General features: G+C 35.6%; 1 protein-coding gene across 1 annotated transcript in view; it reads left to right on the top strand.

Annotated features, from left to right (window-relative positions):
- The first annotated feature begins 6,283 nt into the window (after nucleotides 1-6,283).
- LOC129240307 (serine protease easter-like) overlaps nucleotides 6,284-21,022 on the top strand; it is a 36,905-nt gene continuing 22,166 nt past the window's right edge. The window contains exon 1 of the mRNA XM_054876030.1: nucleotides 6,284-6,973. Within this exon, the coding sequence (XP_054732005.1) occupies nucleotides 6,907-6,973 (67 nt within the window). The 5' untranslated portion in view covers nucleotides 6,284-6,906. The remainder of the gene's footprint in view (nucleotides 6,974-21,022) is intronic.

Genomic DNA, 21,022 nt, shown 5'->3' with positions numbered 1-21,022 from the left:
TTCTGCAGAGAATATTGCTGCTGTAGCCGAGAATGTCATGGCAGCGCCGTCGACATCGACCAGACGACGTGCCACGCAAATGGGTATCAGTCGACGGTCTTTACAGCGAATTTTGGTACAAGATTTGAAGATGTTTCCGTACAAACGTACAAAGTCCAGACGGTGCATCAGCTGTTAGCTGCTGACCGCCAATCGCGTCTAACATACGCTCAAGCCATCCTTAATCACCACCAAGAGGAAGATGATTTTTCATCAAAAATAATCATGAGTGGTGAGGCCCATTTCCATCTTAGCGGGTACGTAAATAAGCATAATTTACGCTTCTGGGGCACTGAAAATCCGCGTGTAACCCCCGAAGAGCCATTACATCCGCTCAAAGTCACTGTATGGTGTGCTGTTTTCGCTGGAGGAGTCATCGGACCTCTTTTCTTCGAAGACGTCGCGGGCTAAACGGATACTGTGAATGGTGAGCGCTACAGAGCAATGATCAACGAGTTCTTTTTGCCGCAACTTGATGAATTGGGATTGGAAAACATGTGGTTCCAACAGGACGGTGCAACGGCACACACTGCACGTGCTACAACCGATATGCTGAAGGATGCATTTCCCGGGCGCCTAATCTCCCGTTTTGGCGATTTGCACTGGCCAGCAAGATCGCCTGATTTGACCGCTCCAGACTTCTTTTTGTGGGACTCTTTAAAGTCGCGGGTTTATGTCAACAAGCCTCAGACTCTTGCAGCTCTTAAAGACAATATCCGTCAAGAATGTGAGGACCTATCGCCGGAAGTTTTGGCCAAAGTGATGGAAAATGCCATAAAAAGGGCCAAATGGCAATTAACTGTGGCGGCGGCCATTTACCTGACATAATATTCTCGACTTGATGTAAAAAAAATTAAAAGACCAAATAAAAATAATCCACAAGAAGAATCAAAGTTTTTCATTTTTTTTTAATTACAGCCAAAAAACATCGCAAGGTTACTTTTGCGCCACCTTGTATATTATATATATATATAATACACTTCTGCATTCTCTTGAACCAAATTTCAAAGCACTTTTTAGCACTCGGAAGTGATTATCTCCAAAACGACCTGTTCAAATCGTTCACCTGCTTCTTCTGGCATTGAAAAACGTTGACTGCACATTTTTTGGTAGTTGGGAACAAAAAAAATCATTAGGTTCCAAATCATGGCTGTAAGGTGGATGGCCTATTAATTCGATCTTTTGAGGGCTCAAAAACTCTTTTGTGTGAGTCGATACTTAAGAGCGTGGAGGATAATTCTTCTTCGACGGTTGGTTTTCCTTAATAACTCCCCAAAACTTCATACAAAGAAATGGTTGTGCAGCACTTCGAATTGACTCTTTTAAGTTTATCTAGCGGTACTGTTGCAACATGACCAGGTTTTGCGAAAAAACAGGCGAAAATTTACTTTGAGGTGCTTATTTTTGCTTTGCGGTACAAATTTTGTTGTCGATTGCTGTTTTGTTTCCGGTTTATATGCATAGGTACAAGATTCGTTACCTGTTACGATGCGATAGACGTGCTTTTAACCGAAACGCCACCAATCGGCATGAAAAACTATAAATGAAAAACTTAAGGCCAGTTTTCTCGATATTTTATTTTTTTTAAGTATGGCGCACCATTTGTAATAAGCTAGTGATCACCTTGGGAACATATAGCTACGGCTGAAGACAGTATTCTGCCACCAACATTTGACGAAGTCGTTGTGGCTCTTAAGAAACTCCAAAACGGTAAAGCAAGGGGTGAAGACTCTATAGCGGCTGAGCTCTTAAAAGAAGGAGGTGAACAACTGCATAAATATTTATACCACTTAGTGATAGACGCATGGGAAAGAGAATCTATACCCTCTGATTGGCTGGGATGCATAATCTTCCCAGTGTACAAAAAAGGGGACAAGAGAGTATATGAAAATTATCGTGGTATTTCACTGCTTAACTCTGCTTATAAGGTTTTTACTAATGCCCTCTATCGTCGTATCAATGAATATGCAGAGACCATTATTGAAGACTCTGAGTGTGGATTCCGCAAGGGAAAATCCACAATTGACCAGTGCTTTTTCCTCAGTCAAATCTTTGAACAACACCACGTATATGAAAAGGATATTCACTGCCTTTTTATAGATTTCAAACAAGCGTTTGATAGCGTCAGGAGAGATACAATTTTTTACGTACTGCTTAGCCTAGGGATTCCAGGAAAACTTATAAGGCTAATCATCGTTACGCTCATGGATACAAAAGCAAAAGTAATCATCCAAGGGAAGCTTACAGAGTCATTCGCAATTGAATCTGGTGGCAAACAAGGTGATGCACTATCCTCAACAAAGGTGGTACATTACTAATTAAAACAACGCAAATATGTGCCTAAATGTAAATGATGTTTTCAAAAATCCCTACACAGCCCAAAAAAATTCCCTAGTTTTCCCTACGCTTCAAAAAATTTTCCCTACAAAATTTCCTACATATTTTTCTCCTGTGTTTACACTATAATGAGGCACTTGCAACGTCAAAATTGAATTATTTGCTTAAGTTTTGGGCTTGGTGCTGTTTTGACACTTTATAAGACACTTTAATAAGAAATTTTATTTCAAAAATATATATAAATACACATATTTATTATATGTACAATATTATAAACACATATATAATGAAAAATACCGCAAAAAGACTAAAAATTTGGCTTTTTCATTACATTCAGTTTAAAACAAGACAGAGTTTCTATTTTTTCAGAATCCGGCACGATTACTTCTAAGATTGGGATTAAATGGGGTGAACCATTTGCAGCGCGTCGTTATGCTCAGCGAAGAACATGCTAAGTCTTATTTCGAAATTTCTGGAACTATTTGGTTTACTCGGCTTTTTCTTAAAAAAAAAAATGTTTATTTTAGGTGTCTTTTTTATTGCCTTCATATTTTTTGGTGCATTTCTGATTCGGCGTGTTTCTGAAAATCAGACTTGCCGCAGTTCGAAACTTTGTCGCACGCAGCGCATTTTCATTTGAATGGATCGTTAGCCACAGCTTCCAACAAGCCACTAAAATTGTCGTCGTCAAGCCACTTGTTATTGAACTTTTGTTTCCGATACTTGAATTTTTCTCCTGGTGTTCCTCCAAAGAGTCAGTCGAAGAGGAGCAGCGAAGAAAAAATCGCGTTAGCGTTAACGAAGAACAAATGGCAATGTTGCTGCTTTAACGTTTTAAAAGTATGCTGCCATAAAAAAAATACTGGCATGAATTCTGCGGCTTTTTATTTTCAATGATCTTTTTTAATTTTTCCCGCTATCTTAAAATTTTTTCTGTCCTTTTTGAAAATTCCCTACATTTACAGAATTTAAAAAAGTCTGTCCTCCTTTTTCGACAAAAATCCTTACATGTAGGGAATTTTCCCTACATTTACCATCACTGAGTGCGCCTATTGCTAACTTCGAAAGGAATATTTTAAGGAACAACTCGGAAGCGTATGCGGTGGCTAGGTCACGTGCTCCGTATGCCTGCTGAATCCGCTGTAAGGAAAACAAAACCATGACTGGAAAGATAATTGGTGCGAAGGCGAAGGAAAAACCGGGAAACCGGTTAATAGACGCAGTGGGAAGCGATGTCACAGCAATGGGAATTCGCAACTACGAAGGAAAAGCAAGCGATAGAAACTTTGGAGGAGTTTTGTGAAGGAAGCTTTGACGCACCCCGCGTTGTAATGCTGTGAATGATGATGAGTGATCATATTTGATTTTTATTCATATTTCAGGCAAAGTTCCAGAACTCTAAGCAACTTGTCTAAGTTAAGTTTTTATATTAAAACACCTTTTTTAATATATTTTTTACATAACTTTATTTAGTCCAGTTAAGTTTTAAAATACCTTTTTTAGGACTTTATTTACTCCCGTCCACGACTTGTCGTCGTCAACCCACAAATCAAAAAACTGCCTTCCTACTCTACGCTGCCACCTTAAATACCCTTTGTCTGTCTATGTTGTTGTTAGCGAACGCCACTGTTAAGTTGCTGTTAAGCAATGCTCTTAATCTGGGTACCTGGGTACCGTAAAGGGATTTGCTGTTTTTCATTGTTGCACTTGTTTGTGAAAAACAAGATCAAAGCAATGCTAACTGCTGGGTCAAATATTAGGGCAGGCATGATATGATAACTTCTATAAGTTGAATGAATGAAATATCAATGAATAAGATCTGTAATTTAAAATATCACCATGGTACGGAAATCCCTGTGTTTTTACTATGACTATATATATTATATATATGTATATATAATTGGCACGTACACCCTTTTTTTGGGTGTTTGGCCGAGCTTCTCCTTCTATTTGTGGTGTGCGTCTTGATTTTGTTCCACAAGTGGAGGGACCTACCGTTTCAAGCCGACTCCGAACGGCAGATATTTTTATGAGGAGCTTTTTCATGGCAGAAATACACTCGGAGGTATGCCATTGCCTGCCGAGGGGCGACCGCTATTAGAGAAATGTTTTTCTTAATTTTGGTGTTTCACCGAGATTTGAACCTCTGAGAGAGAGAGAACTCTCTGTGAATTCCGAATGGTAGTCACGCACCAACCTATAGGGTGTGACATGTAAAAAATTTGCTTTTTCAATCCGCTATAAAAAAAAAACTTATCAATATTTTTCAAACTTTTTTTTTTATTTTGAAGATTGAACATTGTCATTTATGAATGAAAAATAATATCGTTCAAATGACTGCCACGACTGGCTTAACAGTAGGCCATTCGACCAATCCAATTTTTAGGCACATTTTCGATTGCTTGGGCTCCAATTTCATGAGTGCCAACTTCGATTTCGTGTATTAAAGCATCAATCGTCTCTGGATGGTTCGCATAGCATTTGCCCCACAAAAAATAGTCCAACGGGCTTAAATCACAGCTCCGAGGCAACCAATTGATATCGGAATTTCGGCTGATTGTTCGGTTTTCAAAAACGGTAGCCAAAAGTTCGAGTGTAACTTTGGCAGTGTGACAAGTTGCACCGTCCTGTTGAAACCAAATGTCGTCCATGTCATCCTCTTCAATTTTTGAGCGCTCGCCATTTACTGTAACCGCAGAAGAAGAAGAAGACTCACCACTTTGGAAATAGGTTTTCAATATTTCCCAATTTTATTCAAGCGTATTGCGTCCTATTTCGTAAATGTAAAACCTTTAAGTAAATTATGAACACATTTGACATGTCGTTTGTGTTACCATTCTCAAAAAAATAGGTGGTTCAAAAAGCAAACGCTATATGGCCCACCCTGCGGCTACGGCGGGTTTTCATTATAGGGCGCTCTTTGGACTTTTTTTCTTAGAATTTCATGTAAAATCCCTATCTGCTAGGGATGTCGAGATGTCGTTCTATACATACACATTGACACACCCTAATGTACACATTCGTTGTCCGGTTCACTATACGTGAAAATTTGTGATTGAGTCATTCACTCACTGGTATTTTTAGATCAAATTCCCTGCCTGGTGGTGCATTCGCGGATAACATAATATGAAAAATTTGCTTCGCGTGACGAGTTGTATGCCCACGAATGTCGAGAAGAGATGTTTTTGCAATTAATTATTTAAAATTGGTAGAACTAAAAATTACTGTTATTTTAATTTGCGGACAAAAACTTGCAAAACTGTTTAATAAAAATATTTCCTCAATTGATGAAATAATGAAATACGTCAAAAAGACTAATCGCCTTAATACAGTACAATGAAGAAGACTTCTATGATCTCATCGCAAACGCATTTATTTGATTGGTTCACGAAAGATGAGGGTATTGCAAATACGAAGAAGATTTCATGTGCAGAAGTGGCAGAATTTAAAAGTAAAAGTTTTGTAAAATAAAATTTTATATTACATATTTATATGTATTTATAATAAAAAAATTATCAATAAAAAAAAATATAAGAAAAACAATAAAAGCTGACCGTGATAAGAAAAGTGCTTACTTAGAAATATAATATCAATTTTCCATGAACTCTCGAGCCCCAAAATACATATCTGCTAGTACATGTTTCTTCTCAAATTGCTGATAAGAGCAGTTAACTCTATATTTACCCATTACTCAACATTACAACTGAAAGAGAAATCAACTAAGAGCATTTATTCTCTTATGTCACACACACATGCACATACGCATTAACATACAAAATTCGCCAAGTAACCGAAAACAAATAATAATAATAATCGTGAGAAGTTTACTTAAATCAGCATTAAACAACAGAGTGTGGCGAATTTTCGAGCGCGACTCAAAAGATTTTAGCATAGACATGCAGCCAGCATCTTCTCAAGTTCTCAGTTGCCTTTGCGACGTGAAACGATACTTGTCTCAGTATTAAGGCAGTCTAAGTTGTAAGGCAGTGGAAAGTTCAATTCGCCAGCAACTCGCTGATCTTTGTGAGCCGGGTTGTGATTACAAAAAAAAAAAAACAAAAAAACAAAATAAGAAAAAAAAAACAACGAAAAAAAGGCATAAGCACAAAATTTCTCTATCATCAATACGGATTTGGTTATTAATTATTTCTTAATTAATGCAAACGTGTTGTGGTCATTAACTGCTGAGCCAATGAGTTTAACTGAATTCGTTAAATTTGAACACAAAGGCATTTATTGAGTTATAAAATACGAAGTTAATTGTATTAAAAAATTGCATTTACATATCGCACTTTTTGTGTGTAAGATTTGATTTAATTTGACTTAATAAAAATAAATATAAAAACTAAAAAAGCAATAACAAAAACTTAGCTAAAGCAACGAAACTGGAATCAGAATCACAAAAGAGAAAACTACAGTAGCAGCAATACATGAAGAGAAGCACCTTTAGAATAGCGCTAATAACACTAAAACAACAACAACAATACTTATTTTGGTATTAGCAGACACTGGGACCAGCTTCAGTCCAATATGATAAAACCGGTGTTAATTAGCGTCATTTGCGTTGCTGCTTTTTTGTGCGGTTTATCATCGGCACGTAAGTCATTTACATACGTATTTCACCATATATATATGTATATATATAGTACATACCTATGTATATATAGCATAATAATTATATTCCATCAGGCGAAGCCAGTACAAAAAACAATTTGCCGAATTTTTAGTGACATTCACTCATATTTTTTGTATATCCATATAGGCACACCATATAATACACATACATACATACGTTTAGAAAACTATCATTTGTATGTAAATGCACATAAGAAACAAATATGTAAGTGTGTAAGTGTACGAATGTAAGATCTACCTTACCAAGAAATAAAATCAAAATATTAATCACAAATACGTCAAATTAGATTACCCATTAATTGCTGGTATTACCCTGCAGGAAAATCCACTACCAAACTGGTGCGCTTCTAGCGAATATTCTTAAATAATTATGTAGTTCACGTTCCTATTTCGTGGTGCTGCCGCTATTCTAATAGTCGATAGGCGTCGCATTTATGCAATCTTAAATTCGTTTCTTTGAGCAGAAAATTTTTATAAATTATTTATTTAACATTAACATATGTACAGCTGTTGACAGCTAATTAGAAACGACACTCATTTCAAAATAAATTTTCCATTTTCCTTTTAAACACGTATTTTCATAACTTTTTGCCAATTTTATTTAAACATATGATAAACTTAAAAACTAGTGGAAAACAATTTAATCCCAATTCTTTATTATGTAAATATATATATATATATTTTTAAAGCATGTGAAATGCACGATTTTGATGGGGCAACTAATTAGAAACAGTAATGTATTATCAGATCAACATAAAGATTATATTAGTATTTGGTTCCATAACACTTTTGCTTCAACACTGCCTCACATCGATTGCGCATTGATGGAATGAGATTCTGACAGCGCGCCACAGGTATTGCTTGCCATGCCGTTTTTACTTCGGCAAAAACGACATCCATATTTGGGATATTTTTGGCACTCACGGCTTTTTTAACGTCACCCCAGAGATGCTGTATTGGGTTTAAGTCCGGACTGGATGATGGCCATTCCAAAACATTGATGGAATTTTCGTCGAAAAACTGTTTCGTCAACTTTGCCGTGTGCTTTGGATCATTATCCTGTTGAAATTTCCATATAACAGGCAAATTTTCCTCAACCCACGGCAACATTACATTTTTTAGTATATCGACGTATTTCTTCTTATTTAAAATTCCATCAATCCTATGGATTGGGCCAACACCATTCCACCAGAAACATCCCCACACCATGATTGATCCTCCACAATGCTTCACTACCCGTGAAACGTAGCGAGGATTGAATTCTTGGTTGATTGGCCGTCGAAAATACCTTCTACCATCTGGGCCTATGCGATTTATCTTGGTTTCATCGCTCCAAACGATATATTTCCATTGATTTGGAGTCCATGACCAATGGGATCTCGCAAAGACTACTCGCCGTCTCCTTTGTATCTTGGTTAGAAGGGGCTTCTTGCGTGCTTCTCTGCCATGCAGTCCAGATTCGACCAGACGTCGAGCAATTGTCCTCTTGGATATTTCGAAATTATATTGATCCTGAATTTCCCGTTGGATGTCAGTGGAAGTATTTTTTGGGTCTCTTTTGGAGATGATTGCTATCTTGCGGTCAATTCCTGCTGAAGTTTTCCGCGGCCTTTTCTTACGTGGAACATTGTCAACAGTCTTAAAAAGTTGGATATGCTTTAAGGCGTTAAAAACCATTTTTTTTGAGCATTTGACTTGCTTAGAAATTTCACTGTACGACTTTCCAGCTTTACAAAGGTCAAAAATGGAGCTCCGCAGGGCAGGTGTACAGCTGCTGCTTTTTCCCATTACACATCTTGAAGACGAATATTTTTGTTGCTTTTAAACAACCAATTTAAAATATATACACACCAAAAAGTCGATTATATTACTATTAAAATAACACAACTTGCCGAATATGCTTCCATTGAACAACTGTTTCTAATTAGTCGTCTCAGTTTATTTACCTTGAACTAAGTAACCCATGCACTGCGTTGGATAATATTAACGGTACTTCAATTTCACAACTACAAAACTAGGCGCATTGGGTAGTAAATAGAGTAACAAAAGCAATGCAAATGATTTTAAGAGAAAAAATAACGGTAAATTTAAACAGTTTAATATTATGCTCATCAAGCGTTTATCAAAAGGGAGCGTTTCTAATTAGCTGACAACAGCTGTATGTACGTGGATTTTCTAACTTGCATATATTTTATCAAAAATCATAAATAAAATTCAAACCGCTTAAATGTATTTATTGAATTTGAATTGTGACATCATCGCTCTATCACTACTCGAATTAGCAACATTTTGAACCAAAAGCCGAAGCCAACGTACGAAGAAGGACGATTTATGGCATTTGGCGTAGTTGTCAATTTGGATTTTTTTATTTATTTATTTACTTCAGTGTACGGCATGATTCAATTATACAAGGTTAAGTAAAGTTTGACAACTGATTTCGGATGCTACTTAATCCATTGATGCAATTTGGAAGCAAGGGAAAAAAGGGCATAAGTTTATCCCCTTTCGGAAAATGTAGTAAAAAATTGAAAAAGGTCGTTGTAAGCCATAGAATAATTTTATGTTATTTTATAAGTGGTGCTTAATTATTTATATTTTTAACTTAACTATTCCCATGGGTTTGTGTCATATACATATGTATGTATTTTGACCATGCATCGGATTGGAATCTATATGTGCCATTTGTAAACCTACACTGAAGTAATAAATAAAACAACTTGAGAATAGGGGAAACTCTTAACGAGGAAAAACCACTTTTATTTCGTTACGTCCGCTAATCATACATTTGATTTTTTAACGAGATTACCTGCAAAGTTGGAAGTATAAAATATGTGCTAAAAAAAGATAAATTTATATACAGTCACTCACATTCAAAGTCGGGCAGATGCATACGAAAACTTCTAGACATAATATCTATGTTTTGATGAAAGAAAACACGTTCTACCTTTTTCTGTTTTTTCACAAAAATTGTTTTATTTAAAAACAACAAAAAAAATATATTCCAAGTTGCTTTATAAAATGTTAATGTATAAAAAACTGAAAAAGGCCACTTCTCTGTCTCACATTTAAAGTCGGGCAAACCATGTTTTGCAAATATGCATACCGTTATTTCTAGATTTTGTATTTTGTATTAAAAGTTATTGTTCATTGTTGTCTTGTCCACCATTGGGTGAGTTTATAAAAGTAGTTTGCAAAATGCCGCGTAATGGTAAACAGTCTACATTGGAGGAACGCAAAATAGTAGTTCAACTGCACTTAGACAGAAAATCTGAGCGAGCATTATCGAAATTGATAAAAAAAAGCAAGTCAACAGTGCACGATATTATTGCTAGATACAATGAAAATGGTTTCATTGCAAATAAGCATCGTGGAACCCGTCCAAAGAAGCTTTCCTCCAAAGATGAGAGCATGGTGCTAAGGGAAGTGAAGAAAAATCCATTCACTTCTGCTCCAAAATTAACTGCGATGGTTAAAGAAGCTTCCGGCAATTTTTTAATTTTGCGTTGTGTACAAATTGTTTCACACCTGTGTATATAAATTTTAAGCAGTTATTAACAAAAAATCAGATTGATAATCTGCAACAAAAGACTTACCTAAATGTGACTATGTAGCAGCTATTTATCAATGCAATTTTCACAGAACTTTCAATAGAATTGAAAGATGCGAAAGTCTAAGCAAAATGGAATAGGCAAAACAGTATTGCCTGCTAACTTTTTCAGCAAAAGTTTTAATTTCTAGGCTTTTGAGTACTTTTTCTTTAGAATTTGCTTTGAAATTAAAAGTAGCTTTTCCAACAGGACAACACGGATTTATTAAGTAGCTTCAAGATGGCTAACACAGGGTGAAAATTGGCTACTTACATCACCTTTAATTATTGCTTCATGAGTGTACGGTAAATCATGTTACAGAGTGATTCACTTAATTAAATATTAAAAATATTTTCATTGAAGTTAATTGCATTACAATAATAGTTACAGCATCGCGCATATCATACAAGAAGTACATGAAATGCATAATTAGCCGTATTTGGGAAAATTAAATAAACGACGATTAATCCTTAGACTATATAAGTATATACATATGTATGTATGTAAGTTATATTACTCTAATCTTTAAACTTTTAGGATTATAATTAGAGGATTTTAGTGTTATAATTAATTTCAATTACTGTAATCGTAGTCCATAAACTTTTAAGATTACATTTTTCAAAATATTTCAACTGAATTTCCATTTATTAACTAGATGTTATTTTTAGCCTCTTCCGATAAGCCACTTCAAGTCAGCATACTTTAAGTGAGTTTGTTTATATAAGGTTGTCAAAAAAGTCTTGCGGTATTTTTATTGAATTTTCAATTGTTCATAAAATTGGTTATAATAATGCGATTTAAGTCAAATATACGCCGTTTTGTTCGATGACGAGTTCCCAACGAGATGCCAACTTCATAATGCTCCTCTTATAGAAGCTCGCTTCCCTATTGTCAAAAAACTCGGAGAGCCAATTTTCACAGGACTCTCTTGTGGACAACTTCCGACTACCAAGCTCGTTCGCCATGGACAGAAATAGGTGGTAATCACTTGGTGCGAGATCCGGACTATACGGTGGATGCAAAAGAACCTCCCATCCGAGCTCCAGGAGCTTCTGGCGCGTCAAAAAAGATGTGTGTGGCCTGGCGTTGTCCTGATGGAAGACAATTCGGCCTCTGTTGATCAAAGATGGCCTCTTCTGCATGAGTGCTGCATTCAAGCGGTCCAGTTGTTGGCAATACAGGTCCGAATTGAGCGTTTGGCCATAGGGGAGCAGCTCATAGTGGATGGTTCCCTGCCAATCCCACCAAACACACAGAAGAACCTTCCTGGCCGTCAATCCAGGCTTGGCCGTCAATCCAGGCTTGGCCACCATCTGGGCAGCTTCACCGCGTTTCGACCACGACCTTTGCGCTTCACGTTGTCGTAAGTGACCCACTTTTCATCGCCAGTCACCATCCGCTTCAAAAACGGGTCGATTTTGTTGCGATTCAGAAGCGATTCGCATGCATCCATACGGGCAAAAATGTTTTTTTGCGTCAAGTCGTGTGGCACCCATACATCGAGCTTCTTTTTGAATCCAAGCTTCTACAAATGGTTTATAACGGTTTGATGACTCATGCCCAGCTCTTGGCCGATGCTACGGCTGCTACTATGCCGGTCTCTTTCGATCAATTCAGCGATTTTATCGCAATTTTCGACGACAGGCTTTCCGGACCGTGGCGCATCTTCGATCACCTCTGCACCAGAACGAAAACGTTGAAACCATCGTTGTGCGGTGGAAATGGAAACTGTATCGAGTCCATAAACTGCACCAATTTTATTGGCAGCATGAGATGCATTTTTGCCTTTATCGTAGTAGTACTGTAAAATATGCCGTATTTTCTCTTTATTTTGCTCCATGTTTGCGACGCTATAACTCACAAACAACAATTAATCAAACACGTGTTAGCACGTGAAAAGAGCTTTCCAAAAAGCTCTAGCGTGAACCGATGCGACGAATACAACTAGAACTACGCGCTTGCAAAGGCAAGCTTGCGGAAATACCGCAAGACTTTTTGGCCAACCTTATATTTGATTAGCTCTACGGGTTGGGTGAAAGTGAGAAAACAAAAAAAAAGTTTGAATTTTTAAATAAAACTAATATAATAGTTAAATATATAATCAATTCAACTTCAATCAACTTATTCCCAGTGATTCTACAATTATTTTTTTTATCATCTCTGTACTGATTTTTCAAATTTCTCTGTTGAATTGTTGGCAGATGCCGCGCCAGCTTTCGGAACAGCTTTTCCATATATTATTAATTCTTAATGTAAAGTATAGAGTACTCGTTCATATGAAATGCCAATGGTAGAAGCAATTCCATCTCCTCGGTAGTCTAGCGTAAGTGCGCTAACCTGCCATCCTAGAGGTTGTGGGTTTGAATTCCGCTTTTTCAAATTTTCCTACTTTCCTAGTAAAAAAAAAAAATTAATTCCTCAACCCCAAAATACCTTATCGCTCTAGTTCTTACTCCCGCACAAAAATAAAGACAAACATACAGTTACACATTGCATCAGTGGCGCCAGCAAGAGGAAGCGGGCAACCGCGGTAATAGCGCTAACACACCAAATTTAGCGAAGTCCTCAACCATCTGTGTGATCCTTCTGACAGAAAAATACGAAACACAGATGGTGCTTTAAACAGTTAGAAGGCGTTGTTCCTAAGCAACGACAGGTGGGCACTCCAACTACTTAGGACTGGTAGCGGCAGGCTGATCACCTACACTGCCAGAAAGCAAAAATAGATTAACGAAATCAACACAAAACTGACCTTATCAAAGCCCTATGCTCCCGAGTGGAGTGAACAAGGAAAAAAAAAATAAGCAAGCCCATACTTGGATCTGAAATACAAACAATGTCATACACTCGGTCAATGCCTTCTGGTGCTGCTGCACTTTGTTGACGCCCACTAAGTTGCAATTCTAAAATTCATTGATATATACTTGTACATATATTTCCGTGCTTCTTAGGTGGAACATAGACTTTCATCGGTTTCAGTAATCCAAAAGTTTAAGATATGTAGGTGGTTAGCCTTCTGCACCTGAGCTTAGGTCTGGTGCTACTGGCTTTGCCACCAATCTGAAGAGGGACGTAGGAATTGGGATTGAAGAAAAGAAGAGGGAATCGAGTTGCTTGTGATCGGTCAATACGCTAAATGTTCTCGTTTTTCTCAGTGTTGTTGTTTGTTGTGGACTAAAAATTAAGCCAATTACAAGAAACGGAGTTGCCGTATGGGAACCTCACGGATGGCACCAAGAGCGAATTTGCAAGCTTAAGAAAGAAAAGTATTCCTCCATAAACAGGGTCCTAGAACTATAACATCCTCTTCGAAAAATTCGTACCAGATTGAGGGTCACTTTTAGCTTGCTTTAGAAAAAAAGTGCGCGTAATTTTGTTTATATTTGTTTGTTTGGCGTCAATTTTAATATGGAGCCCACAAAAGAGCATTTTCGTCATATTTTACTTTATTATTTCCGTTAGAGAAAAATCGCAGAGAAGGTTGTTAAAAAGTTGCGTGATTTGTATGGTGATAAAGCCTTAAAATAAAGACAGTGTCGAAATAGGTTTATCAAATTCAGTTCTGGAGATTTTTCACTTAAAGATGAGCCACGTTCACGGCGGCCAAGTGATGTCGATGAAGACGTTATCGAGGCTTTAATCGAATTGGATTGTCATGTAACTTTGCGTGAGATTGGAGAGAAATTAATAATACCAAAATCAACCGTTCATGAGCATATAAAGAGTCTTGGACTGGTAAAAGGCTTGATGTTTGGGTACCACATGAATTAAAAGAAATTCATTTAGCAAACCGAATCAAAGCTTGTGATTTGCATCTTAAACACAATGAAGTCGATTCGTTTTTGAAGCGGATTATCACTGGTGAAGAAAAATGGATTGTTTACAATAACTTCAATCAAAAACGATCATGGTCCAAGCATGATGAAGCGCCACAAATCACTTCAAAGGCTGATATTTACCAAAAGAAAATTATGCTGTCAGTTTGGTGGGACTGGAAGGATATGGTATATTTTGGGCTGCTTCAGAGGAACCAAACGATTATTTCGGATGTCTACTGCCAACAATTGGGCAAATTGAATATAACCATCAACGAGAAGCGACCAGAATTGATCAATCGTAAAGGTGTAATATTTCATTAGAACAACGCTAGACCGCACTTTAGTCACTCGAAAAAAACTGAGAGAGCTTGGCTGGGAGCTTTTGATGCATCCACCATATAGCCCTGACTTTGCATTGTCACACTACTATTTGTTTCGGTCTTTGCAGGCTGTAAAATCGCACTTGGTTCAGTCAGAAGTTCTATGAGCGCGGAATAATGAATTTGTCGAAAAGATGGCAAAAGGTTATCGAACAAAATGGAAAATATATAATATATTAAAGTTCATTATAAGTTTCAATAAAAATTTATTTACTCTCTTTTAAAAAATGGGCAATTTCTTTCCGGACAATCAATAGTATACAGTTTTTAAATTTCGAAATACCATAAATTATTTTCAACTATTAGCTGTTGCCGCCGTAGCCGAGTGCGTTGGTGTGTGACTACCCTTTGGGAGTGCGTAAGTTCGAATCGCCGTGCATGAACAGCAAAATTTTAGAAAAAGTGTTTTCTATAATAATAGCGGTCACCCCTCGGCAGGCAATGGCAAACCTTCGAGTGTATTTTTTCCACAAAAAAACTCCTCACAAAAATATCTGCCGTTCGGAGTCAGCTCAAAACTGTAGGTCCTTCTTTTTGTGGAACAAAATCAAGATGCACGCCACAAATAGGAAGAGAAGCTCGGTAAAACACATAACAGAAGTGTACACACCAATTATTTATTTATTTATTATCAATGTGGCAACGCTAATAGCAATATCAACAAATTATGGAACTTCAAAAATCCGTCAAAAAATTTGAAGTAAAACTAATTTATTTTTTGAATATTCAATACTTTTGAAGGAATCAAATTGTAGTTTTTTTAGCGTAGCCTTCATGTACAATCGCAACAAAAACATGCATCTTCTTCTTCTTAATTGGCACGACAACCGCTTAAGCGATTTTGGCCGAGTGAAGCTAAGTCCTTCTCCACCAAAAACATGATTACTTACCAAATTTTCTTATTTCACTTCTACAAGTATATGAAGGGACTTTCAAAAGACGCACCTAGATACTGTTTTAAAATAAAACAAGTAAAAATTTAGACTTTTTTTGGTTGCACTATTTTTATCCAAAATACGGCTCTTAACAATTATATATACATACATAAAAAATAACATCACTTGAATGTCCACCATAAGTAACTCTAAGTCACTGGCTGTCACTATTTGCTCAGATCGACTTATTAAGCCGATAGATGATGTTTTCTTTGAGCTCGGTGCAACCGTTGCTCGTATTGCGGAACTGGTTGTTCCTGTCGGTCTGTTAGAAGGAGGACCGATCTCCTTTTTTTGTTTGTTTTTGTATTAGGACTTTGCATTTTAGACCCACGAGTGTCGGGGAAAGGATGCCCGTCCGTGCATAGCTCCGAACTACACGGGCAAGGCCAGTTATTACGAAGGGTCTCCGTTCGAGACTTGGTTATTTATGAAAAAGGGCCCTGACAGATTCTCGGCACGGGTCGCATCACACCTTAATCAAGCCCTTCACCCACGACCACGTTAAAAATACTTTGAGTAGTGCTGTACTATTGAGGAGTATCGAACACTAACCATAGTACCCTTAAGTTAGCTAAGTGCCTCCTGAAAATGGGAAAACTGTAGTATTTATTACCAGCCGGCCCCCTCGGGGAGGGTTCAGTGGAGGATTTTCGCCAGCTACCATAAGCACGGGAAAAGGAATTCAAATTTTCAAGGACTCGTTCACTCACATCGCATTGAGTTCAGCAACCTTGATTCGAAGGTGGTGTTTTAGCTCTAGAATCGTTCTTGGCATATTCACATAGACTTAGATTTAGAATTATTGGAGGTTCGCACTTCGACCTCATGGTCTTTTGTGGGTTTAGACTTTGCTTCGCAAAACAATGTCGGCCTGCCAGTCATTTTTCTATCCTCAATAGAACCAGATTTCTTGAAGCTCTTTCACCAACCTTTGAATTGTCGACTTATTCGGATAATTATTTCCAACAAAAACATTACGAAGTTTGCGAAATTTTTTTCTCGATCGACCATTTTCATAGTAAATTTTAATGACTTTAACGCGTTGTTCTATTGTAGAAAATTCTACATCGTCTACTATTACTGGCATCTAGGCATCACTTTTGAAAGACCCTTTTCATACATTGTACTTCAGTGAATCAGTTCAATGCTGCCAAATGCCTATACTCGTACAACGAGCGGTTTGTTGTTATATTCACAAGTCGCTAGATGGTTGGGGAATCGAAAGCATATTATTTATATCATGCTCAAGTTATTTAAAAGAACAAAGTGAATTCTATGAAATGGGGTCCAAAATGCCTGCAAGTCACATTCGGGCAGCTTGCGATTCGTTTCTGGACCGTCTCAAGGCCATAGTCAAGGTAAAAGGTGGTCATATCGAACAAAAGTAAATTGATTCTTAGTTTTGTATTATTTTCACACATTTTTTACTTTGAATTGAATAAAAGTAACTTTCCAAACTAAATTTATGGTCTTTTTAATTGGTTACACTTCGAGTGGCGATTAAATTATTAATTAAATTATCGACTCGTTCCACAGTGCGGCCAATTCCCAAAAAGCTGGCCAAAAGTCGAAAAAAAAAGTTTCTAGATAGAGTTTTTTTGTCTTTGGGTTGGCTACAGTAATGCCTTAAGTAGTGAAAAGCGTTCATAGCAACGTCCTGTACCCTAAGTATCCTCTGTATTTTCAGTCGCAACGTGGCCTTCGTTTGAGCATCGTATTACTGTCGATGAATAGTGAAAGTTGTACACATTTGAAAGATTTTGTAATGGAGTAAATTGAACAAAACCAAATGGAATCATCTTCGGAAGGTTAGTAAAATACGACAAAATCTTTAGTACATATCAATACCTCGACACAAAGTTTTTAGCCGCAGCAATACGTAGATACATTTTTTGCAATTTTTTTTATAAAATTTGAGTTTTCAAACTGTATAGTAATACAACGCCCTCATATGCTGCTTTGAAACCTATTAAAGGTTACTCAAAAAAGTAATGGTTACTGAATAAAACAAGATTCAGCTGCTACACTTGCTACCTTGCGACCCCGAAAACATATAAATTTACATGCATCTTGATTATGTTCTAGAATATACGCTATTTCACGTGAGGGGGTGGCCAATGGGTGGAAGTGGGTGGATTTTCAAAATTTTAAGATCAAATTCGTAATCAGCGACCCCGACAACCCCCGAGTAAGAAATTTTGAATCAATTACTTAATTTTTTGAGTTTTGGCCAGCTTTTCGGGAATCGGCCGCACTGTGCGTTCGGACGATTATTTTCACCAAAAAAATTACGAATTTTGTGATATAGATTTCTTAACGATCGACCGTTTTCAAAATAATTTTCAAAAATTGTAACGCGTTATTCTATCGAGTAAAATCGTACATCTGACCACTTGACAAATGTCAAAGATGACATAAAAAAATACCGTCTAAGAATTATTCACTACTGACATTTAGGCGTCACCTTTTACTTCGCAACAAATTAAGTTCGATTGAAAGAGGCTTTTTTGTTTTTTTGAATACCTTTTATTTATTTAAATTTATTTAAAGTTACTACTATTCCTAGCTGCTGAATACATAAAGGAATGGTTTTCAAATTATTACTGAATAAATAATAAACAGATTATTTTCTACACCATAGTCGCCCATACCATAGTTGCTTATCAATTTTTTGGCTGTTTAAAAATCTCATAAAAAACTCGTTACGCTGAAATTTTATTTAAATATCTTTCATTTATTTATTTCAAGAAGTCAAGAAAATATAATTTCAGACTGACTAGTAAAACTAAATAATAATGTATATACATAATTCACTTAAAAATTTACCGCTAACTAAAATATACAATTTTATTTCTAACTAAGTAAAAGATAGACTCGAATAGCTATAGTTCATGTTAGGATTGGAGATCTCATTAAGATCACGAACGTGCTTTTGTTGAATAGGAGCGTTGCTAACATAATTTGTATAGAACTTATTTAAATAATATAAAAATAATTGCATTTTTTTTTTGTGACTACTGTCGACTTTACGCGATTGCTTGTATATTTGCTCACTTGGTGGTTCCGTATTATCAGTAAAATGCAAGTGTGAGTGCTCTAATTTTAGAATTTCGTCCCCTGCAACATTTGCTGAATCTGATAACACAGCTTCGAAGTCGGTTTCTATATTCCACTTCAAAGTGGATATCTTCAGGGTGAAAAGACCATGTATTTTGGTTATTTCATACCCATTATAGTGTCCTTAAGAATAAAAATGCGTCGTTTGGAGCCTAAAAGTTTTAAGTATTCAACCGAAAGTAGCAAAAAAATGCATGAAGCTTTGCTTAAAAGATTTGAAAAGTACTTCCTGATTCAGCCTGACGCTTGGGATGCTGTTATTGCCGCTATTTCTGTTCCTGACATTAAGTTGCGATTTGTGAAAGCTCTTTTAGAAACAGCTAAAACGCAAACAGAAGAGGAAGTTAAAAAAATGTTCAACACTTATGTGGTCAAGTATGGAAAAGTAGCCTGTGCCAAAACTCGTATTCTACCTCAACCACCTGACTTCGGGGATGAAAGTAATGGTAAACTTTTTACACTTGGTTTTCAATTAAATATTTGTTTTATGCATATATTTATTTAAATAGATATTAGCATACAATGTGGTTCCACTGACTCGGAAAATTATCTTCAAGAAACGCTCTTATACCTGGCCGAACGAGAAGAAACAACAAGTTGCCTAGATAATTATATCAGGCTATTAAAAACGTATTTTTAAAATATAATACCCCATTACCGTCATCTGCACCTGTAGAACAGTTGTTTTCATTCGCTGGAATTGTAAATCGGTCCAGAAGGCAAAAACTCAGCGATGCAAATTTTAAAATGCTTGTGTTAAGAAAGGCAAATAGCTAATATCAAATCAAATTATATTAACAGTATTTTTACTGCAATTTTTTTCAGTAATCAGTAAAAACATATTTTTACTGCATTTTTTTTCAGTAATCAGTAAAAAAATATTTTTACTGCATTTTTTTCAGTAATCAGTAAAAAAATATTTTTACTGTAATTTTTTTCAGTAATCAGTAAAAAAATATTTTTACTGCAATTTTTTTTCAGTAATCAGTAAAAAAATATTTTTACTGCAATTTTTTTTCAGTAATCAGTAAAAAAATATTTTTACTGCAATTTTTTTCAGTAATCAGTAAAAAAATATTTTTACTGCAATTTTTTTTCAGTAATCAGTAAAAAAATATTTTTACTGCAATTTTTTTCAGTAATCAGTAAAAAAATATTTTTACTGTAATTTTTTTCAGTAATCAGTAAAAAAATATTTTTCAGTAATCAGTAAAAAAATATTTTGACTGCAAATTTTTTTCAGTAATCAGTAAAAAAATATATTTACTGCAATTTTTTTTCAGTAATCAGTAAAAAAATATTTTTACTGCAATTTTTTTCAGTAATCAGTAAAAAAATATTTTTACTGCAAATTTTTTCAGTAATCAGTAAAAAAATATTTTTACTGCAATTTTTTTTTCAGTAATCAGTAAAAAAATATTTTTCAGTAATCAGTAAAAAAATATTTTTACTGCAAATTTTTTTCAGTAATCAGTAAAAAAATATATTTACTGCAATTTTTTTTCAGTAATCAGTAAAAAAATATTTTTACTGCAATTTTTTTCAGTAATCAGTAAAAAAATATTTTTACTGCAAATTTTTTCAGTAATCAGTAAAAAAATATTTTTACTGCAATTTTTTTTTCAGTAATCAGTAAAAAAATATTTTTACTGCAATTTTTTTCAGTAATCAGTAAAAAAATATTTTTACTGTAATTTTTTTCAGTAATCAGTAAAAAAATATTTTTACTGTAATTTTTTTCAGTAATCAGTAAAAGTTTACTGGTAATGAAAATTAAATTGCAATATCAGTAAAATATTATATTTACTGCATTTTTACTGTTACTGCAAAGTGCCCACCTATTCTAAATAATAATGAAAATATGTATATACATAATTCACTTAAAAATTTACCGCTAACTAAAATATACAATTTTATTTCTAACTAAGTAAAAGATAGACTCTAATAGTTCATGTTAGGATTGGAGATCTCATTAAGATCACGAACGTGCTTTTGTTGAATAGGAGCGTTGCTAACATAATTTGTATAGAACTTATTTAAATAGAAATAATTGCGTTTTTTTGTGACTACTGTCGACTTTACGCAGTTGCTTGTATATTTGCTCACTTGGTGATTCCGTATTATCAGTAAAATGCAAAAGTGAGTGCTCTAATTTTAGAATATCGTCCGCT

Source organism: Anastrepha obliqua, chromosome 1 (assembly GCF_027943255.1).
Source record: "Anastrepha obliqua isolate idAnaObli1 chromosome 1, idAnaObli1_1.0, whole genome shotgun sequence".
Classification (NCBI taxonomy): domain Eukaryota; kingdom Metazoa; phylum Arthropoda; class Insecta; order Diptera; family Tephritidae; genus Anastrepha; species Anastrepha obliqua.
This window is presented reverse-complemented; position numbering and strand designations above follow the sequence as displayed.